The following is a 25,284-nucleotide window of genomic DNA, read 5'->3' on the forward strand; positions in this document are numbered from 1 at the left end:
GGCGGCGGCGGCAGGCAGTGTAGGCGGCGCAGGCGTGGGCTGGGCAGGGGCAGCAGCAACAGGGGCGGCAACGACTTCAGCTGAGGGCGGCGGGAGGGGAGCCGCTCGCCACCAGCGAGAGGTCGCAGCCCGCCCCACCTGGCGCGCTGGGGGCTCCTCCGCGCGCTGCTGGCGCAGCTCATGGAGGTATTGTAGCTCCCCAGGTGAGCGCCAGAGGTCAATGCTGACCTCTGGTGCTGCCCACGAAAGGCGGCGGCGGGCACCCATCAGGGCGCCGCACAGGGCAGGAGTCAGTCGCAGGTGGCATTCGCTGCGCCCGTCCCCACGCACCCGAATCTCAACGCAGGTCACAGGCACACAGTCAGGCACTGGCAGGTGAAGGCTGGCCCGGCAAAACAAAACGAAGGCTGCGACTGCGGCCCCCAGGCCCCCACCGGCCTCCAGAGCGAGCCCCTTGACCACGATATGGGGGAAATCGGGCCGCAGGGATGCCCGGGAGGCCGGGTTGCTGATCGGCTGCTGGCTGCGCTGCCCAAGGCTGGCTCCCTCGCTGCTTGACATGCTGATGGGTGGGTGGGTGAGTGTGGAGGGTGGGGGTGTGGGGGTGATCGGCGCGAGGCCGGCGCGATGGCTCTCTGTGAGCGGACGGGTGGGCTACTGTTGGCTATAATAGGCTATAATAGGCTATAATAGGCTATAATAGGCACTTGGCAGGCTGCAGCTTGAACTCGTACTGCAGCAGCAAGAGATGCGCAGCTGGATGCATACCATCTCAACGGCATAAGAGATTCCAAACAGCGAGGCATGTGCTGGCATCATTCATAGACCGTCACCGCATGCCTGGCACAACTTGCTGCACCCTGCGCTAGCAGCCCAGGCCCTGCCTGCCTCCCTGCCGCTCGGACATCCTGAGTGGCACCACCACCCCGCCTCCCATCCCACCTCACTCCATCTGCTGCTGCCAGATGCACACCTTGACAAACGAGTTGCCTGGGATGGGGGCCGCTGAGCCCTTGCCGGTGGTGGGCCCGGTGGCGGTGGCAGAGGTGAGCAGCACAAACTTTGAGGTCACTACGTCATGCTGCTTGCCCGTGCTGACGTCGCCCTCCACCAGGAAGGCGGGGTAGCTGCTGCCGCTGCCAAACGTCTTGCCGCCAAGGGGGTACGGCGTGGGGACCAGGCGACGAGCCAAAGTCAGCGCCGGGGTGTGCCGGCTGTCGGGGTAGGAGCTGGAGGTGACCACCTGGCAGCCACTTGAAACACGAGTGGCGCTGACCACAGTGGTTGCCACGTCGCCTGCGGCAATTGGGGCAGGGCCACGCCAAGATGGGTGTGAGCGCTCATGCAGCACGTTATAGCACGTGATGGCTGGTGCTCACTGGAGCAGAGCAGGGCATGCACTTGTGGCTTTGCATGGTGCATGAGCAGACGGCTGCTCTTCTGCCAGCTCTCCAAGCAACCAGCAATACAGCAGTTGATATTGCTTACAATATGACGTGCTGCGACCGCGGCACCTGACAGCACAGGCCATGTCAGGCAGGCAGCAGCTCACTGGGAAGGCTGGCCTTGATGGCCGCCAGGTACGCCGTGGTTGTCTGGCGGTCGCAGTTGGGCATGAAAGCCAGAATGCCCGTCAGCTTCAGCGCGGTGCGCACTGCACAGAGCAGTCGTCGGCGCGGCTCATGTGCAAGTGCAAGAGAAAGAGCGGTACAGCCGGCAGCCAGCCATCAGGCACCGTTTGCATGCCCCATGCGTACGACCTGCCAATGTGAATCAGCAGTGCAGCAGTTGATTCATTCCAGCAGGCAAGCCCCGGCTGCCAATTACACAGCGTTCTTGCAGCTGCCAGACTGGTGCCTTGGTGCTCACCATCACAGGGCGACACAAAATCGCTGTCTGGGACCCAGCGCACTGCATAGCCGTCCTCAGGGGCCATCTGGCCAAACTGCAAGCAAGAGGGGGTGGCGGCCGGCCATCTTCAGCGAGTTGGGCCCCCTGGCGATGCAACATGCGCACAACGCATGCTAGAAGGCAGCAGTGGCAACGATCCAGCAGCTCCAGCGCCAGCAGCGACAAATGAGGCAGCATGCACCAAGCGCCAGCAGCGACAGCTGGGGCAGCATGAAAGAGGCACCAGAGCAACAGCGGTGGCAGGCGCAGCAAAGGGAAGTGCCAGCAGTGAACCAGTAATGTGAAGGCAGTGGCAGCAAGCAGCTTGCCTGCGGCACGGGCCAGACGCTGGCCGGACGGGTTCTGATTGTGTTCAGGGCTTTCGCCAGCGCCGCGGGCGAGGCATTGCTAATGACCGTGTCCATGCTGAGCTTCTCCAGCGCGGCTGCAGGTACGGCAGCCATGCACGGCTGTCAAGCATAACGAGGCAGCACACCAGCAGCCATCTGGCGCCCAACTGCCATGGCATACAGAATGGCAGGCAGGACGGCAGGTCCAATCGTGAAGGGGCGCGGCTGCGCACCATTTCCGCCAGCGCCCGTCCAGTCGCCGTCATCGATGTGCGTCTTGTAGGTCACAACCGAGCCTGCACAGGTGGCAAGGGAAAATATGAGTCAAAGAGACGATTCTGCGACGTGGTTAAAAGACGCGGTGCGTGCCAGCCAGCGCGGGCGTAGCAGTCCCACTGCCCCGCGCACCCGGCAGCAGCTTCTGGATGGCCGCCACATATGCCTGCCGCTTCCCGGCTGTGACCTGGTCGGGGCGCAGGTCGTACCACGCCACTGAGATCATGCCGGCAGGGTGGCTGCCTGGCAGCGACGGGATGGTGTCGCCCGTGCTATCAGCCTGCAGCCCAAACAGCAAATCCCATTGAATCAGCGCAAAGCTTAGCAGCAGAGCGCGTCGGTAAGGGAAGGAGGCCCCGACATGCATCAACAGAAAGCGGGCCCAACAGAACTGCTCCACCATTTTCATTGCCACTAACAGCTGCAGCTGGTGTACTGACACTGGGCTGGGCCAGCTGCCAGCAGGAGCCACCCTGACCAAGCAACCTGTAGCTCAGCTGGCTGTCAGCCTGCCCAGCCACCCACTCAGCCCGCCGCTGCCTCGGCTCCTCACCAGGTAGGGCTCCGAAATGACCTCGGGATGCACCCGCCCAAACTTGCGCTGGTCAAAGTGTGCGTTCAGCCCACCGGCGCGCAGCTTGGCAGCCAGCTGCTGCGCCGCCACCACGCCCGCCGGCACCGCGCCGGGGAACAGCGCCACCGTGTGTATCGCCTGCCCCAGGTCCTCGGCATCAATGGCGACGGGGATGATGGTGGCGCCTGCGCCAGGTTGTGGCGGCACGGCGGCGATGGGAGCACAGGCGGGAACAACACCAGGCGCAGGCGCGCCACGGTGGGTGCCTGGCCTGCCAGCCAACCCATGTGCGCTGCCAAAGCAACACCTGATCCCCTGGCATTCCGATAGGAGTACCCGAATCGAACGCAGATTGCCATAGCACGTGCTGGTTTGCAGTTCAAAATCTGGAAGACACATGCGGCGCTGCGGCGGGCCGCCACTCGAGCTGTGGCACATCAAAAACCTTCGCACCTGGTGCCATGCGGGCCAGGGTCTGCTTGTAAGCTATCTTCACGGTTGGCGTGAAGTCCTGCTTGCGCTTGACGCCCAGCAGGGTGAGGGAGAAGAAGAGCGCGACACGCGGGCAGCTGGACGTCCCGCTGGACGCGGCCAGCGCCGCCGCCACAATCCTGCAGCGCAGGCAGCAGCCAGCCAGCGCCATTCGGCAGCAGGAGAGCGCCCGAAACCTGCTAAAAAACCAGTTTCACTTCATGCCCCCACTTGCTTGCTTGTGTGGGCTTAAAGTCTGGTAAAGCAAGAACTAACTTGCAACATAGACTCCCCGCCGAAACGGGACGGGAACCGGGCGAAAGCAGAGAAAGCAATAAAACAAGGGTGGAGCAAGGCGACATGCAACGCAAGCAGCTGACAGGGCACGCATCGAAACGTGTGTATGACTGGCAAAGTGGCATGGCGCATTGGGGAGAAACGCAACGGTACGGGAGCATGGGCTGGCCAAATGGCAGTGCGGAACGCTAGGTCACTAGAAAAGCAGGGAAAGGCGCACTATGTATGCAATGAGGGCAGCCCCGGCTCGGTTTAGGGTTTAGGGTTTGGGTTACTACCGGCCTGCTGGCAGCTCGTGTCAAACTGGGGTACGCCCTGCTCCATGGGTCCGATGGGGCTGGCCATGGGTCCCAGAATGGCCCTGGCCGCCCCACTAGGGCGCCAAACCCCATTAGCGGGCTAAGGCCAGTTTTTCCCGCGGCCAGAGGTACCGAGCAGCTCATGCAGCGTCCATGTAGCAGCAAGCTTTACCTGTCCTCCAGGAGGGGTGAAACAGTGCCATCCGCCGCCTCCTGGCCCGCAACCTGCAGCAGAGCGCTCTGCGAGGAGGGCGGCGGGGAGGCCGAATTACCGTCAAGAACCCCCAGGCCGTGCACATGCAGCCACGCACCGCGTCCAGGGGCGGCCCAAGGCACCAGCAGCAACCCGCCTACCAGTATGAGCAAGACGGCGGCCCATCTCGGGCCGCCTGTCTGGGCGCCGCCCATCGCGCTCAGCGGCCGCCCAGGCCTTCGTTTATCCTTGTGAACAGCCAGTGTCGCTATGCCACTCCCATTGGTTGGAACGCTAAAGGACGGACTGCGCCTCCCTGGGAGTAGTCCTTGGCATGTTGCCACGGAGGCTCCAGGCAGTCCATGATGAAACACTCTGGTTTCCAACGGGTTTGGGCAGTCTGTTGGCGCTCCATCACTGTGTGTGATGCTGGGCGGGTCCCTCCTGCGGCCCCTGGCGAAAGTCCCCAAGGGGGGCCGGATGCCTCCCCCGCGCCAGAACGCTGCCGCTGGCGCCTGCACGCGGCCAGCAGGCTCACTGTTCCCAGCTCCAGGCGCCGGGCGCTTGTTCCAGAGCTGTGTGCCTTGAGTCAACCCCCGCCGCCCAGCGCCGCTGCCGTCCCCGCCGGACAGGGCCCTGTCATGGTCCAGAGCTGTGAGGTATGCAGCCTGCTCTCTCAGCCATTCCCCCTGTCCTCCACGTGCGCCATTTTCCAAGCATTTTTCTCCCGGGCTGCATGCTTGCATGGTCTGAGCGTCTGCCTGTTGGTTACACGCCACTTGGGCACTACAAAAATGCATAGCGATCAAGCAGCGAAACGAGGTAACCGTGCGCATTGCACAGCGGTGCACCTGTGCTGTCTGCCAGCTTGCCGCTGCCTCGCGTGATCGGCAGCAGCGCCACCGTGTAAGTAGCTGTCTAGCTGGGGGCGGCTGGTGCCATTTGCTGGCCCTGTCTACGCACTGCTGCTGTCGTGCTATGGGGCAACCTGGCTGCGCCTGGGCTGCGAGGGCCTGCGCTGACCCTCTGCCGCCGCATCACACCGCCATCTGCATCTTGATGGCCTTGTGCGGCTGGTAGCCCTCCAGCTGGAAGTCGTCAAACACGAATGAGTCGATGTCGGTCTTGGCGGGGTTTATGAGCAGGCGTGGGAAGTGGCGCGGCGCGTTTTTCAGCTGGTCCCGCAGGGGGCCCACGTGGTTGGCATACACATGCGCGTCACCCAGGACGTGCACAAAGTCGCCGGGCCGCAGACCGCACACCTGCGGCCACAAGAGCAGGTACAAGGGCGGAATGCAGGGCGGCAGGCGACATGGTGATGCAGCAACAGGAGAGGATACAAATCTATCCCCACCCGCGAAGCGACCCAGAGCAGTTGTGCAAGGCAGGGCGCTGCTGCTCGGCACTGTTAGTGTGCGTGCAGTGGTGGCCTGCGCCCCGTGCGCTGCACCTGAGCCACCATGCATGTGAGCAATGAGTAGGAAGCGATGTTGAAGGGCACGCCCAGGCCCAGGTCGCACGACCGTTGGTACATCTGGCAGCTGAGCTCGCCATCTGCCACGTAAAACTGCGCAGGAGCAAGCGGGCAGGCGCGTTTCAGAGGGCAGGAGTGGAATGCACAAGCAGCAAGGTGGCGCACGAGCCTGCAGCCTGGCCGGCCCAGAGCTGACATGGCCCTGCTCAGTCCAGACAAGACTGGCCAAGCCAGTTGGCTGTGGTAGCTTCGCTCACGGATCGCTGCCACGTCGCTGGTTGCTTTGCAGTACCTTCACACGTCCTGCCTGCCTCTTACCCACCTGGCAGAACATGTGGCAGGGCGGCAGCGCCATGTCCGTGAGCGCAGCCGGGTTCCAGGCCGAGAGCACCAGGCGGCGGTCGTTTGGGTTCGTCTTTATCTTGTGGATCAGCTCTGCCAGCTGCAAGCAAAGGAGGCAAGGGTTGGGTTGGCATCGCTGTGTGCCACAGCACCACCAGAACGTTTGCAGTTACAGCGAGAGCCGCAGGCAGGTAGAGATGGCCTGGCATGCCCTGGTGCGGAATCCTTTTGGCCCCAGCCACACAGTCCCATACTGCCCACCCACCTGGTCCACGCCCTTGCCGCCATAGTCTGCATGCATGTCGGTGTACTCAGCCCCAAAGTGGCGCCACTGGAAGCCGTACACGGGGCCCAAATCCATCTCCTCCCTGCAAATGTTGGGGGGGAGGGATGCATGGGTGAGCAAGCGGTAGAAAGGGCAGAGCAGGGCGCCTGCCAGCGAGCAGGTTCAGGCTGCTCTTTGTCATCCTGCCGGCAGTCACGCCCAGCTACACCAGCCCTGCACGAAGCCACCCTTCTAGCCTCAGGGTGGCTTCTAGCCCCAGGGTCCCCCACCTCAATGGCTCTCCGCGCCCTGGCTTGGCCCCTGCCTACACAACAGACCCACCTGTGGCTGAGGCCTATGGAGTCCAGGTACTCGCGCGATCCATTTCCATCCCAGATGTGGATCCCCTTGTCCATCAGCACCCGCGCATTCGTGCACCCGCTCACAAACCACAGCAGCTCCTCAGCCACGCCTGCACGGGTTGGGCGGCCAGGGGTGAAATGTGTGGGGCTGTGGATGGGCAAGCAGAGACCCGACCTAAACGGCCACGCTCACCCCGCCAGAACACGCGCTTGGTTGTGAGCAGGGGGAAGGAGTGGCGCAGGTTGAAGCGCATGGTGGCGCCAAACTTGCTGTAGGTGCCGGTGCCGGTGCGGTCGCCGCGGAACACGCCGTTGGCCATCACATCCTCAATCATCTCCAGGTACTGTGGGGCAGGGGAGGGTGGGCGGGCAGCTGACACACGCAAAGCAGGTGGATGCAGAGCATTGCTGCAGCAAGAGGTTGCGGCAGCATGCACCGGCCTCCAGCACTAGCCATTCCGCTCAAGAGCCTCAGCATGGCCGCCCCACCCACCCCACCCTCACCTGGTGCTCCTCGTGCCGGCTGGCCACCGTCGGCGGAAGCGCCGGCAGGCCCTCCTGCCCGGCGCGGGTGTAGCACAAAAAAGAGTAGCGCGTGCCGCCCACGCTGCGCGGCGCCGACGCGCTCCACAGCCGGAACCGGCTCTCGTCCACCGGCGGCATGAAGGTGTCGCAGTTGGCGGCCTCCGCAGCCTCCCCCTCCACCAGCGTCAGGTGGATGGCCGACAGCAGCGGCGACTCCATGCACTCCTTGTACACCTGCGGGCCAGGGGGGCGGGAGGCAGGGGGTGCACACGTTGGCAAGGGTCAGTCCATGCGTATGTGTGCGAGAACACTAGGGGCGGGTAGGTGGAGCGGGGGAAGATGTCGGCTGACAGCAGCATCCTGCGGTGAGTTGCTTGCCTGGCCGCCGCCAATGACAAACACGCTCTCCACACGGCTATCAAACTCCGGCCCGCTCAGCATCTCCAGCGCGCTGTCCAGGCTGCTGCTGATGTGCACGCCCTCCGCCTTGCTGGCCTCTGCGGGGGCCATCAGCACCAGGCAGGGGCGTTGGGCAGGCACGTGACGAGGCAGCACGGCTGGTGCAGCAGGAGTCGCTAACGGCGCGACGTAGCAGCATTACAGCACATGGCCGGGGCTGCGGGCGCGCCGCGCAGGGCGCCAGCACACCTGCAAGCGCGGCGGTGGCGTTGCCTGGCGCGCTCGCGTTTTCGTCGCCCGCCACGGCGCCGCGTGTGAGCACCACGTTGATGCGCCCCGCCAGCGGCCTGAACTTGGCGGGGATGGACTCCCAGGTCTTGCGCCCCATGATGACCACGTTCTGCTTGGCGGGGTCGGCGGTACGCGAGGTCAGCTCCCGAAAGTACTTCATGTCCCCAGGCAGGCTCCACGGCAGGCTGCCGCCTGCAGGGCGGGGGCGCAGCAGGTCACGGCAGATGGGAGGAGGTGCATGTTGGGCAGCGGAGGCAACAGTTGGCTGGCTGGGCTGCGAGATACGAGCGACAGGCGTGCAGCAGGCGGCCACCACCCCTGCTGCAGCCGTGACCACAACCCCGACGCCGCCACCCGCCTTGCCGCCGGCGGAACCCTCACCCTTGCCGATGCCCCACTGCTTGGTGGCCGCCACAACGATTTGAATGGTGCGCCGCGCCTGCTCGGGCGTCATGGCTGCACGCTACGGCTCTGGCTCCAGTTTTTGAAACGGGATGGCTGGCGTCTGTGGGGGGCTTGGGGAGGGCCCCGGGATAAAAGTGCCCCAAGGCCAGCAAACAGCTCGAGCGGCGAGGATTCGTCCCGCATTGGGCCACCAGGCAAGTTGCAGTACTGGTGCAGTACTGGTGCCGGCTTAGCAGCCTGCTTGGGCTCTGCGCATTAAAGCCAACCCCTATTGCACAGCATCTCTTGTCCTGCCGCGTAAACCACCCAGGCCAGCTGTTCCGTTGAGGGAGCTCGAGGCTCAAGGCAGCAGCGCAGATGGCAAGCGAGCTTTCCCGCTTCATAGAGGTGCGCTGGTGCCTGGGAAGACTCCACTGCGCCGCTCAGGGCCGCCGCTGCGCCAGATCGACCCCCATCTCTGGTCGCCCTCCTTCCTCGCTCTCCCTTGTTCAGGACGAGCTTCGTAAACAGGGCATCAACGATGACGAGGAGCAGCGCCTGCTGAGCAATCTGCGGGTCAAGGTGCGCGGCAGGTTTCTCGGCGGGAGCGGCGCAGCGGGCGGAGTGGTGGCGCCCCGCCTCGTATTTCACCCCTGTTTTGCCTTGCAACCCGCCCCTGTTTCCTCCCCTGCACTGCCCCTCTGCAGCCATTGTCGGTACAGGCAACCACCCCCGCCACCCCGCGCGGCTGGTCCACCAAGCAGAAGGTGCTGGCGGTTGCGGGCCTGGCTGTCCTGTTTGCCGCGCTGGTGGCCCTGGTGGTCACCTACCGAGGCCATCCCATGACCACGGGCGCCTTCCGCGGCGCAAGTGAGTGGAGCACCTGGTTGCTTGGGTATGCGTTGGGTGCAAAAATGTTCCTCTGGATAGCTAGCTCGTTTGGATTGCAAGAGGCGCTGCCCATGCGCTGTGTGGTGGAGTGGCCCAAAAAGCTGCACGCCACCTGCGGTGCGAAGTGGCATGAGACCGGCAGCTGCCCTTCCTCTCTGCATGATGGCTCTCTTGCTGGCTTGACAGCATGCCATACCCCGCCCCACTGGCTCCCGCTGGCGCAGTTGCGGACCCCGAGGCAGGCGTGGAGCCACTGCCGTTGCCGGAGAGCGATCAGAAGGGCAAGGGCGATGCAGCTTCAGGCGACAAGGCGCAGCCCAAGCCGCCGCAGGATGCGGCACCCGACAAGACGGCCGGGGCAGAGGAGGACTTAGAGGAGGATTATGAGGATTATGAGAGGAAGGAGGCAGAGGCGGCACGTGAGAAGGAGGAGGAGGCGGAGAAGGCAGCTGCTGATGAGAAGAAGGAGGCAGCAGGCAAGAAGGAGGCCGAGGCTGAGAAGCCGGCAACCAAGGGCGAAGCGGCCCAAAAGAAGGATGCCACGTCTGCAGCCACACCTACAGCAGAAGGTGCAAGGCATTATGAACTGGTCCTAGCTGTGGAGCTGGGCTGCCCCGCTGTCCAGCATGCCGATGTGCCCCGCTGTCTGCTGCAGCAGGCATCCACGGCCTGCCTTTGCTGTGTGCAAAACAGCGCGGCGAATTCACCCCAGATTTGTCACTCGTCTCCATTAGCCAACATGCGCTGTTCTGCCACTGGCTGGCACCCTGGTGCAGATAAAGCAGCTGAGGGCAAGGAGCAGAAGTCGGAGGAAGATGAAGAGGCAAAGGGTGGTGGCAGGCGGCTGCGGCGTGCTAGCCTGCGCAGGTGAGGGTCAGCTGGCCTGGGCGGTTGAGCCCTCGCCAACCTTTTTCTATTCTCTTTCTGTTTTTACTGTGGCATTCCAATGCGAGTTTATACAGTAACGCACAGACATCACTCACTAAGCGCTCAGCTGATGACACACAAGATAGCGCCCAAACATTCTCAGGCACAGCACAAACATACAGTACACTGTCACTGCATTTGCGGTCCTTGTCCGTTGCGAGGTGGCCCTGCTGCTCGCCTAGTGGCCATGCTGGCGCCCCTCCAGGCACAGCTTCAGCAGGGCCATGCGCACGTACAGGCCGTTGCGGGCCTGGCGGAAGTAGGCAGCGCGCGGGTCGGAGTCGACCTCGGGGTGGATCTGCAGCCGGGGGCAGGCAGGAAGGCAGGCAGGGGCACCATCAGGCAGGAGCACCATTGGGAAATGAGGCAAGGGCATCACCAGAGAAGACTCAGGCCAGAGCAGCGCAGCAGCGTGCACGCTGCGCCAGCAATAAAGCAGGGCACACTTCCCGTCAGCCCTGCTCCGACCCCCGCCTGGGCGGGTCACGCACCTCATCCACCCGCGGCAGCGGGTGCATCACGATGGCGTCCTGCTTCATGCGCTTCAGGGTCTCGCCGTTGATGATGTACTTGCCCTTGGCCTTGTCGTAGTCATCGGGCCTGGCAGCAGGGCAGCAGCGCAGCGCAGTGGAAGGCAGCATGGATGAGGTATGGGAGGGCAACACTGCGGTGATCGGCTGGCGGTAGCGCTGCTCCGCTGCTCCTATGCAAGCGACCCGCCACCACTCTGCACGTTGTTCCGCCCAGCATTGTGTATACCAGCAGCTTCGCGCTGCCGCTACCGCCCACCTGTCCTGGAACCGCTCTTTTTGGATGCGCGTCTGGTACAGAACATTCACGTCAGCAGCAACCTGGGGCAGGGCAGGGCAGGAGCGGTGGCGTGAGCAGGGCACTGACTGGAGACTGAATCAGGCACCAGCGCATGCATGTATGCATGACATGCAGCGCCCCCTACAGCAGGAAGGCTGCAGCAGCACAGGATGCGCTCGCTTCAGCCCCATAACCGAACCCACCCACCCACCCCCACCCACCATGGCCAGGTCATCCACCTCCTCCCAGTCCACCCCCACGCTGGTCAGGTAGCCCTTGATGTCGTCCTTCATGCGGCACTGCAGCAGGCATCGTGTGGGGGGAGGGGCAGGCAGAGAAGGAGTGGGGCCAAGCAAGGCGAGATGGAGCAGTCGCGGCAGATCCGGACAAATGCTACACACTGTCGCCCCACCATCCCCCTCTGCCAACCGCCAGACCAGACCCCGCCCTCCCTCCCTCCCTCCCCACCCACCACATCGGGAGCCACAAAGTACATCTTCACGTTGCTGTACATAGACAGCACGTAGGCCAGGGAGCGCACGGTGCGGCCGTTGGCCAGGTCGCCGATCAGGCCGATGTGGAAGTTCTCCAGGCGCCCAATCTCGCGCTGGATGGTGTACACGTCCAGCAGCGCCTGCGGGGACGGGCGTGGGGCGGTGGATGTTACAGTAAAGAGATGCCGGGAAAGAAGGTGGGAGAACTCTTTGTGGTAGGCGATGTGGCAGACCAGACACAGCTCTGTCGGAGCAGATGCTGGCGCGGCCGGTGCTGCTGCTGCACCTTCAGCCCAATACCCAACCGGCCGAGATCCACGACTGCATCCCTTCCGATCGCACCTGGGTGGGATGCTGGCCGGGTCCGTCGCCTGCATTGATTATGGGGATGGAGGCCGCGGCAGCCGCCTTCTCCGCTGACCCCGCCTGGAAGTGGCGCAGCACCACCACGTCGGCATATGCCTCCACGGTGCGGATCGTGTCTGCATGGGCACTGGGGAGGTGGCGAGCAGGCATGGGAGGAAGTGCAGCCAGCGCACTATCAAGAGTGGCGAGGCAGCTGTGATCCAACCGTTGGAAAGTAAAGCATTGACCAAGCGTTACTGCGACAACAAACGCTGCCCCGAGCCCACGGCTGCGCTGCGCCGAGTGTGCTGCGCCGGTAAACCGCCCACCTTGCAGCGTCTCTCCCTTGGCTGCCGACGAGAACTCCGCGGCGCTCTCGGTGGTGAGGATGGTGCCCCCCAGGCGGGCCATGGCGGACTCAAATGACAGGCGGGTGCGGGTGGAGGGCTCGTAGAAGAGGGTGGACATGATGGCGCCCTGCAGCTGGCGAGACGCGTCGGTGCCCTGCCTGACCTCCTCCATCTCCCGCGTCACCTTGAAGATGTGGTCCAGAGCCTCCTTGTTGAACTGCTGGCTCTTCACCACATGCTTCAGCGGCTCCGCCAGCCACGACGGCGCGTTGCGGTTCTCCAGGCCCGGCTGCAGCGTGGGCGTGACGGCCAGTGGCGCCACCGCCAGCCGCCGGCCCCCAGGGGTCGCCCTCCTGCTGCACGCAGCCGCATGCCCCGTCGCGATGCGGTGTGGGGCCGCAAGTCCTCCTCTAAACGCAGCTGTCGACTTCATCACCCGCACAATCGGCGCCCTAGCTGTCTGCTTGCAGAGCGGTCTGAAAGGGCCTGGAGCAATGCAGTGGATAACGGGCGATCCCGCCATCGCTTGGGTCCGAGCACATGGCGTGCAAGGCCGCTGCTGGTACGGCAACCGTCCCGCGCCCGCTGGCAGAGCGGAGTTGGTGCGAGGGCTGTGCCATGCATGCGTGGGCTGGCCAAGTCAGGCATTTTGTCTGGCAATACCATCCAATTAGACACATCCACTTCTGCCACTATTTTCAAGAAGGAAATGGCGACATTGCAACTGGCGTCGTGGGACACTAGCCCTTCCTCCCTTGCTCGCCTTCCCGATCTGTCCATTGTGGTAGCGAGTGAAATGTAGTAGAAAGTTGTTTTAAATCAGGTCGTCAGGGTTTACAATCAAGGAAGCAAAACAGCAACACAAACAGCAGTACGGTTTGCTATTGAGTGCACAGAACGGTCACTGCTCAGTAGCAACCACACATGCAGCATATTTGTTGCACAAGTCAAATGGAATGAAATGAATCAGCAGTGGGCAAGGCGCAGCGGCATGCATGACGCTGGCGGGGGGGCAGGAGGCCGGGGCGCATGCTTGCCGTCTTGAAGCAGCAAGTCATATGAGTATCGGGGGGGGCGAGGAGGGGTACGACGGCAGGGTGGACGGGGGAAACCAGGTTGCAGGGAGCGCTAGGCTGGCACATGCAGGAATCAAATCGCAGAATGTGTGTGTTGTGAGGGGGACACGTGGGATGGGCGAGGGCCAGCTGCCTGGTCTTTGCTCGGTTCACTCAAAGTTGGGCAGGCTCTGCTCCTTATGCGGATTGTCGCAGCGCCCCTGCACCTTCTTGCCGTTGACCGCCTCAAACACAAACTCCGCCGGGCCGTCTGCCAGCGGTGCAGCGTGCACCCAGAACTGCAGGCGTGGAGGCAGGCTGAGCGAGCGTTTGAGCCAAGCTTCCAAGCCTCTCGGCTTGCCCCTGCTGTGAACTACATCCTGCCACCACACAGGGCCCTGCACCCCCCACCTGGAACTCGTTGCGGTCCAGTGGCTTGCCATTCAGCGTCACCGACTTGAGCGGGTATTGGCGTTGGAGAAGTAGAAGGCCTGCCACTGGGCGTTGATGCCGTCCTGCACAGGGCAGCGCATGTGGTGTTAGGGAGCGGTGCGAGGCGGTGAGTGGCAGGGCAAGGCGAGGCAGCAGCCTATCCCGCAGCCCCGCGCCACCCCTCCCGCCCCGCCACCCACCTTGGGCGCCAGGTGGATGTCTCCCTCGATGTTGGAGGAGCAGTCGCTCCACTCCCACTGGATGGCCAGGCGGTGGGGCCACATGCCGGTGATGTCGCGGTACACAGGGATGGAGAAGTCGACGTCGCCTGCAGGATTTGGGGAGGTTTTGGGGAGGTGAAGAGGCAGGGGGGGTGAGAAGGAGAGTGGAGAGGAGGCGAGCAAGGTGCAGGGCAAGGGAGGTTGTGGGGGCTGAAGTTGGCTGCCGGGATTCCCAGCCCGGGCGGCTTGAGGGTTGCCACAGCTCCAGCAGCCAACCTATGAGCAATCAAGCAGCACCCCCTCACCCTGCTTGCACTCTGGGCACAGGTCCGTGACCATGACCTGCACACGCTTGCTGCGGGTGGCGCAGCGCTCGGCCACGCACGTGAGGCAGCGGGCGCACGCGTCGCCATTCTCCCACTGCACAAGGCAGGGAAGCATGGGTGTCAGCCTCGCATCCTGGCAGTTGTGGCAGCACGGTGCAGTACGCTCCTGCCCGACACCACACCTCCTGCTCCAGCCTGGCGCCCCTGCCTGCCCCCGGCCGCGCACCATGGGGCGGTTGATGGCGGCAAAGTGGGTGGAGGCCCAGTCGTTGAGGTAGCGGTAGGAGCAGGCAAAGCCCTTGCCGGTGTTGGGCACAGCCTCGCTGAAGGCAGTTCCGTCGCCCGAGAACAGGACAGACGGCAGCCAGGGCACGGGGCCCGCACCGGCGGCAGCGCTGGCGGCAGCAGCGGCCACAGTGCCCAGCCCAAAGCTGTGTTGGCCGTCAAAGGCGGTGACGTTGGGCTGCAAGGTTTACAGGCGGAGGGCGTGGGGTGTCAGCGCTAAGAGTCATTGAACTTGCCGCGAGCATTGAGCGTTGAGCCCGGCTGTTGCACACCGGCTGTCGCACGCCGGCTGCTGGTGCACCTCGGCGGCGGGAGCCCCAACGCTCTGCTCGCTGGAGGGGGTGCTGGCCTGCTGTTTCTGGCCCAGGAAGCGGGCGCGGCTGGCCGCCTGGGCCTGGCCGGCCACAGCCAGCAGCAGCAGCAGGCTGCACAGGACTGCTGTTGGGCGGGGGGAGAGCATGATGATGGCTTGAACACACAGAGAAGAGGAGAATAATTTGCTGGGGAGACTCCACCCCACGAACCTTTGGTTCAGGCCCGTCTGCCTGTCTTCCGCCCTTTCCTCCACACCTTGCATCAGCCCATGCAGCAGCCGCAGGCAGCATTATCATGCCCTGGAGCAGCTTGTAGGCCCTTGTGGTGAGCTGGAAGGCCTGCGGGGAGCTGGAAGGTTGGGGCAGCATGCGGGGGCGCCCATAGGGCATACAAGGTTGGCCGCTTGGCCGCTGCCACCAGCAGGACATCTGCGTGAGCGCTTCAACATCATTGCTGCACTGGCCGCTTCAACATCGTTACTGCACTGCCCCCTTCAACATCCTCATTGCCACACCCAAACATCCGAACCTTGGCTTCTCAAAAGGGGCTCCCAGGAAGCCCAGGGCCGCAGCCACAACCGCCGCATGCGAGAACCGCTGCGGAGCATGTAACGCTTGCTGCTAGCTGCCACAACAGAATCGTTGAGCAGGGGCAGCGTGAACTAGCAGTTATGTCAGGCAGCAGTGGCGGTGGGCAGGATCAAGGCGTGAAAACATCGTTTTGGTGGGCCAAAAATAGCCAACAGGTTCCTCGTGCGGCCACCGCCGCCGCCCCACACTGCTGCCGCCGCCCTGCCCCGTCCGGGTGGTTGCTTGCTGCATCCAACGGCATGTGGATTTGGCAACAACAAGTCCGATTCAGTCTCAGACGCTGCAAAAGCTGCCCGGGAGCCCCAATCCTGAAAATGTTGATGGGGAGCGGTAGCCAAGTCTCAACTGGCGAGCCAAATCAACGGAGATACAGCTGCCGCAGCCAGATGCAGCAACCGCGGCGCCGAGTTATTCCGCATAGGCGCGAGCCCGTTTTTGGGCATCGCGCCCTGACCTTTCTTTACGGCTGGCGCCGCAGAGAACGGCCCACATTGATCGCAATTGCACTTGCCCAGCCTTTGATCGCCCCTGGAGAGCTCCCTGGATAGCACGCTGCTGGCTCGGTGCGCTCGTGTGCAGCAGTCCCCTCCCCGAGCCCCGACACTTTCAGGAGCGTCAAGGCAAAGGTGGGCATGCATCTGCGCTGCAGGGCCGCTGTGCCTGGCACCCGCGCCCGGCATTCTGGGGTTCGGCAACATTCTGGCAGGGGGCCAGGGAATCGGTGTGCCTGCGTGCCCTCTGGCGCTGGGAGGCGCCTGGGAAGTGCGCCACGGCGCCACCGGCCTGGGCAGGCGTGCAAGCTGGGTGCCTACGCCCTGCGCCCGGTTGCTGCCGCTCTGTTGCTGCTGGCGCCAGCTTCGTCCTCCACATCTTGTGGACACCTTGCTGCAGGCTTTGCAGCATGGTGGCGCTGTCGGCCGGCGTGAACGTGGCGCCTAGCAGCCAGCACATTGCATCGTGCGGTGCGCTGCGGCAGAGCCGCTCCACCGCGGCTCCCCGCCGTGCCGCCGCCGTGGTGCGCCCCCGCGCGGTGGCCGCCCCCGAGGCCGCCGCGCGCCAGGGCCCCACCATCGTGAACGGCCAGGTGCTGCACAGCGCCACCAAGGAGCAGCTGGATGTGGTGGCCAGCATGGACAAGTATGCGGAGGAGCATGTGCTGCCCATCCTCAAGCCCGTGGAGAAGTGCTGGCAGGCCCAGGACTTCCTGCCCCACCCCGAGTCCCCAGACTTCCTCGACCACGTGAGCAGCAGCAGCTGCGGGGGGGTAGGGTGGGGGGTGGGGGGGCAGGATGGGCGGGGGCCTGCCCGGGAAAGTTGGTCAGTGGGGTGCGGTCGGCCAGATTGCTTCGCAGCTACCAGCGTTTGTCGTTTCCGTGGGCCGGCACAAGCTGCGGCATGCCAGATTGGCTGCCGCCTGCCAAGCACCGTGCTGCGCTGCACATCGCCCTCCCACCCAGCGTGTGCTTGCCGTGCCCCCGCCGTCCGCCCCTGGCAGGTGCACCAGCTGCAGCAGCGCACCAAGGAGGTCCCAGACGACTACTTTGTGTGCCTGGTGAGTGCCACGCCTGCCTGCCTGCCTGCCTGCTTGTGCCTGGTGGGCCGCAGCACCGTCCCCCATGGCTGAGTGCACTCTCCCTGCATTCGCACCCGTGCTGATCCACCAGGCTCCTGCCCACCTCCACTTGCATGCCCTGCCCTGTGCTGTGCTGCCCTGCCCTGCCCTGCCCCGACCTTCCCTTCCTGCCTGGCTGCTGCCTCCCCCGGCAGGTGGGCGACATGATCACGGAGGAGGCGCTGCCCACCTACATGGCCATGCTCAACACTCTGGACGGCGTGCGCGACGAGACGGGCGCCGCGCCCACGCCCTGGGGCCGCTGGACGCGGCAGTGGGTGGCGGAGGAGAACCGGCACGGCGACCTGATGAACAAGTACTGCTGGCTCAGGTGGGGGGCCCTGGGGCCTGACCCTGGTGTGGGTGCGGGCGGGTGGGATGACGCATTCTGCCTGGCCCGCAAGGGAGTGCATGCCGAGGGTGGGTGGCTCTGGCAGGGGCAGCAGGTGCCAGCAAGCTCCGCAGGCCCCGCTCACCTGCCTGCTGGCGCCGCCGCCCGCCTGCGCGTCGCCGCGGCGCAGCGGGCGCGTGGACCTGCGCCAGGTGGAGGTGACCATCCAGAACCTCATCGGGTCTGGCATGGACCCCAAGACCGAGAACAACCCCTACCTGGGCTTCATCTACACATCCTTCCAGGTGCGGCGGGGAGGCGCGGCCCGGTGGGCGGGGAGGGGAGCGGGTGGGGGCGACAGGGCGATGAGCCGGGCTGCACGCGCCGCAGCCAGCAGCGGCAGTGCTTGCTTGGTGGCCGCCAGGCGCCACATGCGTGGCTGGCTGCGGCGCGTCTGGGGCTCACCACGCACCAAGCGCCCCCACCCACCCACCCCGCCCTCGCCGCAGGAGCGCGCCACCAAGGTGAGCCACGGCAACACGGCGCGCATGGCGGCTGAGTACGGCGACGAGGTGCTGGGCAAGGTGTGCGGCGCCATCGCCAGCGACGAGTCGCGCCACGAGATTGCCTACACCCGCATCGTGGACGAGTTCTTCAGGTGGGGGCGGGGGGGGTGCGGCAGGGCACCGGGGGTGCCTGCCACCTGCAAGCCTGGGCTGCCCCTCTGCCGTGCGCAGGCAGCTTGGGCAGCCGCGCCAGCACCTCGCAGCTGCCCTCCACCCGCTGCTGACTTGGGGTGGCCCTCTGCTTCGTCCATGTGCGCAGGCAGGACCCCAACAACGCCATGCTGTGCTTCGCCGACATGATGCGCAAGCAGATTGTCATGTGAGCGGTCGGCGGCGGCGCTGGTCAGGGCCCATGTGCATGCACCCGCCCGCCGCCAGCCTGCCTCGACACAGCATGCCTCGCACCCCGGCCGGCTGGCTGTCGGGTCCCCACGCCCTGCCCTGCGCCCTGCCCCCGCGCCCTGCCCCCGCGCAGGCCCGCGCACCTCATGGACGACGGCAAGCACGGCATCCTCAACGGCGGCCGCAACCTGTTCACCGACTTCTCCGAGGTGGCGGAGCGCCTCGGCGGTGAGCGGGCCCCACCCCTCTGCGCCTGCGCCAGGCTGTGCTGCTGCTGCTGCCGGCGCCTCGCTCCTGCCGGCGCCTCGCTCCAGCAGCAGCACTGCGGGCCGCCCCCGTCGCAGACGGCGCAAGCTGCCGCACCCTGCCCACTGCCCACTGCCCTGCCCTGCCTCTCTCGTCCCCCCCACCCCTCTGCCCCGCCCCGCAGTCTACCAGGCCAGCGACTACTGCGACATCATGGAGCACCTGGTGGCGCGCTGGGACATTGAGCACCGCGAGGGCCTGCGCGGGGAGGCGGCAGAGGCCCAGGTTCGCCTGCCCGCGCGGCATGCGCGCCGTGCGCGCCGGGCACGCAGCCCGCCTGCTAGCCCTCCACCCTCACCAGCCCTCCCTGCCCGCCCCTCCACCCCCCGGCCCTCCCTGCCGCAGGAGTACCTGATGAAGCTGCCCACCCGCTTCCGCAAGCTGAGTGAGCGGGCAGCGGCCCGCAAGTCCAAGGCGCAGCCCGCGCGCGTGCAGTTCAGCTGGATCTTCAACCGCGAGGTGAAGGTGTGAGCGCACCGCCCTCACGCTGGTGCGACACCGCGTGTGGAAGCTCCGGCCCGGTGCATGAGCAAGCGCTTTGCACCCCAGTCTCAAGCTGAGGTCAGGGCTATGCCCCAGGCGCCTGTGCCCCAGCCTTGCCTGCTTCAGCTGCTGTTCCAATGTGCCATCCCTGCCTGCCCCTCGTCGCCCCTCGGCTCCGAGGCTGCTCGGCCCCCCAAGCAGGCCACTCTGCTTCTGGCCCGTCTTCTGTGTCAGGGCTCTGTTGTCAGACTCTGTGAATGATTGCTGCCCCTGCTCTCCTGCTCACTAAGCCACGCGTCCGCATTGGCGCCGCTGCGCGATTTCTTCCCCTCCCTGTTTCGGCTGCCTGGGTTGTGTTGGGACGTTGGCTAGCCCTGCGGGTACGGGACTGCTGTTGTCCCCGCTCCTGCAGTACATATACTTCCTGGTACTGCCTACCCGCATTTCATCTGATCCTACTGCTGCCTGCTTGCCGGCCCCTTTTGGTGGCGGAGCAGCGCATCTGCCTCCCCTTTGTGGCCCTGAGCTTGCTGTGGCCTTAGCATTCGAAGCGTTGCTGTAAAGCGTGGCATATCACAACCAGCATCTCGATGGAGAGCAGCTTCCGGCAGCCGCTGTCGGCAGCCGCCGACGGCGTGGCGCCATGTCAAGCCTGCGCAGGCAGCGTCTAATCTGTTGCCCACCCACCGTCCTTTGGGTTCTCCCTCTGTACACCTTCTCCTTCAACTGATTGACAGCCACAGCGCAGGCAAGCATGAGGTTGATGGCACGCCCGTGTTTGTGGCTGGTGCTGCTGGTAGCCGGCGGGGCATCAGCCGCCTCGATCGCCGTTGAGCACAGCCTGGACGGCGGCAAGTCCTTCGTGCCGGCAGGCTCCATCACCCTGGGCGCCGTGGTGCGCCCTGCTGGCTGCGTGCGCTCCCCTCCATTGCCTGCCGCGTTCCCCTTGGCCTGGCACTCAAGCCGTGTCGCGTGCCTGCCACCCTCCGCAGCGGCATGGCGCCACCGCCGTGCTGGAGCGGCCCCCGCTCTCCGCTGAGCAGCAGGAGCAGCTGAGCCAGCTGATAGCCAGCAACGGGCTGTACCGCCTGCGCCTGCCTTCTGCCCTGGCTGGCTCATCATCTGCCTCTCAGCCAGTCAGCACCTCGTTCCCGGCGCGCTGCTTGGCGGCAGCCGCCGCCGATGGCGGCCTGGCTCTGGACCTGCTGGATGCCAGGCACGTTGCTGGCATCGCAGTCAGCGTGCCCTGCACTCGCGAAGCCCCCGCAGCAGCAGCCGGCATGCTGCCCAGCTCGCAGGCACTGCACCTGCGCCTGCCACTGGAGGCGCCCGATGTGCTGCAGCTGGTGGTGCCTGGGCAGCAGGGTGCGGCTGCGGCGGCCGCCGCGACTGGAACAGCTGATCTGCAAGCTGGTGCTGCCAGGCAGCAGGCGCAGGGCCAGGCACAGCAGGCGGCGGGCCAGGAGCAGCGGGCGCCGGCGCAGGGGCAACAGGTCCAGGGCAAGGCGGCGGGCAAGGGGCAGGTCAAGGAGGAGGAGAAGACGTGGTTGCAGAAGAACTGGATGCTGGTGATGCCGCTGGGATTCATTGTGAGTGAGGCCCGTCGGCTGGCTGCCCTACCCGTCCGGCTCGATGCGGGGGCCATTCGCGCACGCTGTGCAAGCAGCTTTGATAGGGGAGCAGGCAAACAGCAGCCCTACATCAAGTGCATGCTCGCTGCCAGTCCCATGCTCATGGCCTGTTGCTGCTGCCCCGCCTTCTGCAGCTCATGAACCTGCTGGGTGGTGGCAACCAGGCTCAGCGTGGCGGCGGCGGCGCCCCAGTTCGCGCTGTGCCGGCAAGGCGCTGAAGCTGTGCAGGCATCCATGCCTTGCACGTACGGCCTGCTTTCCGCCTGCCGTCTTCGTCACACCTGAAAACGTATTGTTCCATGTCCATCTGGTGTAATCACATTGAAGATGCTGTCAGCTGCAAAACAACGAGGGTGCCGCATGGACGGCCCAACTTGGCACCTCTGCCGCCGCCGCGTCCTCTCGATGGCGCGGTGCAATGCCCTGGGAGCCACAGCCCTCCCAGGTTTGGGTGCCGGTGCAACCGTGAGGATGTTGAAGCGGCCGGTGCAGCAATGATGTTGAAGCGCTCACACAGATGGCCCGCTGCTGGCAGCGGCCAACCTTGTATGCCGTGTGGGTGGCCCGCCTGCCTGTGCCCCAACCTTCCAGCTTCCTACACAGGCCCTTCCAGCTCCCCACAGGCCTTCCAGCTGCTCCAGGGCATGATAATGCTGCCTGCGGCTGCTGCATGGGCTGATGCAAGGTGTGGAGGAAAGGGCGGAAGACAGGCAGACGGGCCTGACTTTGGGTTCGTGGGGTGGAGTCTCGCCAGCTAATTATTCTCCTGTTCTCTGTGTGTTCAAGCCATCATCATGCTCTCTTCCCGTCCAACAGCAGTCCTGTGCAGCCTGCTGCTGCTGCTGGCTGTGGCCGGCCAGGCCCAGGCAGCCAGCCGCGCCCGCTTCCTGGGCCAGAAACAGCAGGGCAGCGCCCCCTCGAGCGAGCAGAGCGTTGGGGGCCCCGCCGCCGAGGTGCGCCAGCAGCCGGCGTGCGACAGCCGGTGTGCAACAGCTGGGTTCGACGCTGGCGGCGAGGTCAACGCCTCTCAACGCTAACAACCTGTGTGCTGGCTGCCTGTTCTGCAGCCCAACGTCACCGCCTTTGACGGCCAACACAGCTTTGGGCTGGGCGCCGTGGCCGCTGCTGCCGCCAGCGCTGCCACCGGTGCGGGCCCCGTGCCCTGGCTGCCGTCTGTCCTGTTCTCGGGCGACGGAACTGCCTTCAGCGAGGCTGTGCCCAACACCGGCAAGGGCTTTGCCTGCTCCTACCGCTACCTCAACGACTGGGCCTCCACCCACTTTGCCGCCATCAACCGCCCCATGGTGCGCGGCCGGGGGCAGGCAGGGGCGCCAGGCTGGAGCAGGAGGTGTGGTGTCGGGCAGGAGCGTACTGCACCGTGCTGCCACAACTGCCAGGATGCGAGGCTGACACCCATGCCTCCCTGCCTTGTGCAGTGGGAGAATGGCGACGCGTGCGCCCGCTGCCTCACCGCCTGGTGCGTGGACGAGCGCTGCGCCACCCGCAACAAGCGTGTGCAGGTCATGGTCACGGACCTGTGCCCAGAGTGCAAGGAAGGTGAGGGGGTGCTGCTTGATTGGGTGGCTGTGGCAACCCTCGAGCCGCCCTCACAACCTCCCTTGCCCTGCACCTTGCTCGCCTCCTCTCCACTCTCCTTCTCACCCCCCCTGCCTCTTCACCTCCCCAAAACCTCCCCAAATCCTGCAGGCGACGTCGACTTCTCCATCCCTGTGTACCGCGACATCACCGGCATGTGGCCCCACCGCCTGGCCATCCAGTGGGAGTGGAGCGACTGCTCCTCCAACATCGAGGGAGACATCCACCTGGCGCCCAAGGTGGGTGGCGGGGCGGGAGGGGTGGCGCGGGGCTGCGGGATAGCCTGCCTGCCTCGCCTTGCCTTGCCACTCACCGCCTCGCACCGCTCCACAACACCACATGCGCTGCCCTGTGCAGGACGGCATCAACGCCCAGTGGCAGGCCTTCTACTTCTCCAACGCCAAGTACCCGCTCAAGTCGGTGACGCTGAATGGCAAGCCACTGGACCGCAACGAGTTCCAGGTGGGGGGTGCAGGGCCCTGTGTGGTGGCAGGATGTAGTCCACAGCTGGGGCAAGCCGAGAGGCTTGGAAGCTTGGCTCAAACGCTCGCTCAGCCTGCCTCCACGCCTGCAGTTCTGGGTGCACGCTGCACCGCTGGCAGACGGCCCGGCGGAGTTTGTGTTTGAGGCGGTCAACGGCAAGAAGGTGAAGGGGCGCTGCGACAATCCGCATAAGGAGCAGAGCCTGCCCAACTTTGATTGACTGAACGAACCAGGCAGCTGGCCCTCGCCTATCCCACGTGCCCCTCTCACAACACACACATTCTGCGATTTGATTCCTGCATGTGCCAGCCTAGCGCTCCCTGCAACCTTGTTTCCCCCGTCCATCCTGCCGTCGTACCCCTCCTCGCGCCCCCCCGACCCTCATATGACTTGCTGCTTCAAGACGGCAAGCATGCACTCCGGCCTCCTGCCCCCCCGCCAGCGTCATGCTTACCGCCTTGCAATTCCTTAGCTGTGCTGACACACCCTACTGCAACCTTTGACTCGGGTTGGCCAAAGTACTTGAAAGCCTCCCATCATCACCCTGCCATCCCTTCCCTCTCTTTGTGAGGATCGAATCTGTGCATTTGTAAAAATAATGAGAACACAACGTGTTGCCACTGACGGGCTCACTCATTAGAGTTGCGCCTCCAGCGAGGTGGCGCCCGCCAGCGCAGGCCAGAGCGGCGCCACAGAGATCGTTCCACCCATCGCTGCAACGCAGCAAGCCGCCACTGCAGGCCAATCTGTTGAGGATCGAAAGGGCGTGAGGCTTGTTTGCGTGCTACCTCCGCCGTGGTCAGCTTCGGTTCCCAAACCAAGGGGGGAGGGATGGACCGGCCCACAGGGAGCAGCCACGCCGCCTTCACGATGGCAGCGCTGGTGGCCGCAGGTGGAATCAGCGGCTACGCCACGAGGCGGTCAATGCCGTCGCTTGTGGCGGGGCTGGGCATCGCCGCGCTGTTTGGTGCGGGGGGCTTTCAAATCAATGTGAGTGTGCTGCCGGCATGATCAGGACTTGCAGCACATTCTGCCCACACCCCTTCAAAACAACATCTGCCTCCTTCATCGACGCCATCAGAGAGGGCGGCCAGACGTCGGCCACCCGCTGTCGCTAGCAGCCTCGCTAGCGCTAGTGAGCGCCATGGCACCCCGCTACGCCAGGACACACAAGGTGGGCAGGCTGCAGTGGGTTGCCTGAATCAATTGCCCTCTCCTCAACACATTTCCCCGACGCCAAGACCTGCTGGCCCTGCCTCCACCCAGGTGTGGCCAGCTGGATTGATGGCCCTTACAGGTGCCCTGAGTGCAATCTACCAAGGGCTCAAGACGCGCGAGTGGCTGGCGTGAGGAGTGCAGGCCAGTCGTAGCGCTCGGGGCAGGGCACCCAACCACTCTTAATTACGCTCGCCGCCATGCAATACCGCAGCATGCATGCTGGATGTGCCACTGTTGGGATGAATGTAATCGTAGGCTTGGTCTAACAAAAAGGTACGGCTAGATGGAATGGCTGCCCCACTCCAGCTGGATGGCCCCGGCGAGGAGGCCCCAGCCAGGAGCTAGCTAAATCAGAGGCGGCCGAGTGTATCCAAGCGGGGAGCAAATACCGGCGGTGATGTTGAGGTAAAGCATGGAGCAGGGGTGGAGCGAGGGAGGAACTTGCAGGCCGCCTGGAGCCCCAGGGGCCTGCCCACAGTGCTGGAATGAAAAGAGGGACGATTGGAGAGAAGGGGTGGAAGAAGGCATTTCGTCATGTAGACACGGCATGTCGGCATCCAGCCAGCTGCGTGGGCAGCAGGCAGCGGCCGGCACAGCAGCGATGGCTCGCCGCCAGCAGATAGCAACCAAAGGGGCCTCTGCACCGCCCCCCAGGCCACTTCCGCCGTGCCAGTACAACGCTGCGCTCAGTTCTGGGGCTCGTTCTCGCTGTTTGCCTTGCGGATCAGCCGCCCAGCCGACTTGCCGCCCATGGCCGCCTGCAGCAGCGAAGAAGCGGCGCGACGTGCACACAGCAGCGGCACGGTGGCGTACGGTGCAGCAGCACCAGCCCAACAAACAGTCCGGTGCCAGCACCCTGCCTGAGTGCGGGGCCTCCCACCAGCCACCCGCCCGCCAGCTGCCCACCCTGCCTCCCCGCGGGCGCCGCCACGCACCTGCAGCGCCGAGGCGCCGCCCTTGTCCAGCACCTCTGCCGAGCGCGCCGCCTCCCAGGCGCCCGTCTCCGCCGCCGTCTTGCACATGCTGCCGATGAACTTGTCGTTGGCGGCGGGGGTGCCCTCGCGCATTACGCGGTGCATGCGGCTCCAGGGGCCCATGGCCGGGTCCACCAGGAAGCGCCACAGCACCCAGCACCAGCTGGTGTGGGCGTACAGGTTGTTGTAGTACTCGGGCGCAATCTGGCGCAGCTGCGGGCGGGCAGGCAGGTGGGGGGGAGGGAGAGGAGGCAGGCAGCGGTGAAGCAGGAGTTGGTTGAGGAGGAGGCAGGGGGGGGGGGGGGGGTG

General features: G+C 65.0%; 8 protein-coding genes across 8 annotated transcripts in view; 3 read left to right on the top strand and 5 right to left on the bottom strand.

Annotated features, from left to right (window-relative positions):
• Window positions 1-694: 694 nt before the first annotated feature.
• Window positions 695-4,565, bottom strand: CHLNCDRAFT_145076 (expressed protein; the record flags this gene model as incomplete). Its single annotated transcript, XM_005848481.1, has 11 exons — window positions 695-733; window positions 974-1,296; window positions 1,553-1,654; window positions 1,870-1,945; window positions 2,238-2,335; window positions 2,474-2,536; window positions 2,649-2,796; window positions 3,070-3,275; window positions 3,544-3,701; window positions 4,330-4,397; window positions 4,512-4,565. The coding sequence occupies 11 exons, from the start codon at window positions 4,563-4,565 to the stop codon at window positions 695-697; spliced, it is 1,335 nt and encodes a 444-aa protein (XP_005848543.1).
• Window positions 4,566-5,105: 540 nt separating this feature from the next.
• CHLNCDRAFT_30873 (hypothetical protein) lies at window positions 5,106-8,548 on the bottom strand. The gene is made up of 10 exons (XM_005848482.1): window positions 8,390-8,548; window positions 7,967-8,200; window positions 7,697-7,815; window positions 7,298-7,552; window positions 6,987-7,137; window positions 6,774-6,903; window positions 6,432-6,534; window positions 6,147-6,266; window positions 5,801-5,917; window positions 5,106-5,612 (listed from the first exon to the last, which is right to left on the bottom strand). The coding sequence occupies exons 1-10, from the start codon at window positions 8,460-8,462 to the stop codon at window positions 5,388-5,390; spliced, it is 1,527 nt and encodes a 508-aa protein (XP_005848544.1). The 5' UTR covers window positions 8,463-8,548; the 3' UTR covers window positions 5,106-5,387.
• A 1,840-nt stretch (window positions 8,549-10,388) lies between these two features.
• CHLNCDRAFT_48757 (hypothetical protein) lies at window positions 10,389-12,327 on the bottom strand (the record flags this gene model as incomplete). The annotated part of the gene is made up of 7 exons (XM_005848483.1): window positions 10,389-10,508; window positions 10,702-10,810; window positions 11,000-11,061; window positions 11,242-11,319; window positions 11,493-11,654; window positions 11,857-11,996; window positions 12,189-12,327. 7 exons carry the CDS (start codon window positions 12,325-12,327, stop codon window positions 10,389-10,391), a joined length of 810 nt encoding a protein of 269 aa, XP_005848545.1.
• A 1,107-nt stretch (window positions 12,328-13,434) lies between these two features.
• On the bottom strand, window positions 13,435-15,105 carry CHLNCDRAFT_145080 (hypothetical protein; the record flags this gene model as incomplete). The annotated part of the gene is made up of 7 exons (XM_005848484.1): window positions 13,435-13,563; window positions 13,676-13,720; window positions 13,897-14,024; window positions 14,223-14,337; window positions 14,470-14,706; window positions 14,830-14,963; window positions 15,099-15,105. The coding sequence occupies 7 exons, from the start codon at window positions 15,103-15,105 to the stop codon at window positions 13,435-13,437; spliced, it is 795 nt and encodes a 264-aa protein (XP_005848546.1).
• Window positions 15,106-15,957: 852 nt separating this feature from the next.
• CHLNCDRAFT_35190 (hypothetical protein) lies at window positions 15,958-19,061 on the top strand (the record flags this gene model as incomplete). The annotated part of the gene is made up of 10 exons (XM_005848291.1): window positions 15,958-16,059; window positions 16,325-16,673; window positions 16,929-16,985; window positions 17,201-17,376; window positions 17,567-17,681; window positions 17,886-18,034; window positions 18,202-18,261; window positions 18,418-18,512; window positions 18,715-18,815; window positions 18,936-19,061. Exons 2-10 carry the CDS (start codon window positions 16,335-16,337, stop codon window positions 19,059-19,061), a joined length of 1,218 nt encoding a protein of 405 aa, XP_005848353.1. The 5' UTR covers window positions 15,958-16,059; window positions 16,325-16,334.
• A 2,437-nt stretch (window positions 19,062-21,498) lies between these two features.
• Window positions 21,499-23,003, top strand: CHLNCDRAFT_51929 (hypothetical protein; the record flags this gene model as incomplete). Its single annotated transcript, XM_005848292.1, has 6 exons — window positions 21,499-21,657; window positions 21,772-22,008; window positions 22,141-22,261; window positions 22,412-22,539; window positions 22,658-22,762; window positions 22,875-23,003. 6 exons carry the CDS (start codon window positions 21,499-21,501, stop codon window positions 23,001-23,003), a joined length of 879 nt encoding a protein of 292 aa, XP_005848354.1.
• A 650-nt stretch (window positions 23,004-23,653) lies between these two features.
• On the top strand, window positions 23,654-24,133 carry CHLNCDRAFT_145084 (hypothetical protein; the record flags this gene model as incomplete). Its single annotated transcript, XM_005848293.1, has 3 exons — window positions 23,654-23,750; window positions 23,905-23,957; window positions 24,050-24,133. 3 exons carry the CDS (start codon window positions 23,654-23,656, stop codon window positions 24,131-24,133), a joined length of 234 nt encoding a protein of 77 aa, XP_005848355.1.
• Window positions 24,134-24,687: 554 nt separating this feature from the next.
• Window positions 24,688-25,284, bottom strand: part of CHLNCDRAFT_57665 (hypothetical protein) — a gene marked incomplete at its 3' end in the record, with an annotated part of 2,748 nt that continues 2,151 nt past the window's right edge. Inside the window, exons 6-7 of the mRNA XM_005848485.1 lie at window positions 24,937-25,188; window positions 24,688-24,759 (exon numbers count right to left, since the gene is read on the bottom strand). Coding sequence (XP_005848547.1) covers window positions 24,688-24,759; window positions 24,937-25,188 — 324 coding nt within the window. The remainder of the gene's footprint in view (window positions 24,760-24,936; window positions 25,189-25,284) is intronic.

This window comes from Chlorella variabilis (genome assembly GCF_000147415.1).
Source record: "Chlorella variabilis unplaced genomic scaffold CHLNCscaffold_8, whole genome shotgun sequence".
Lineage (NCBI taxonomy): Eukaryota > Viridiplantae > Chlorophyta > Trebouxiophyceae > Chlorellales > Chlorellaceae > Chlorella > Chlorella variabilis.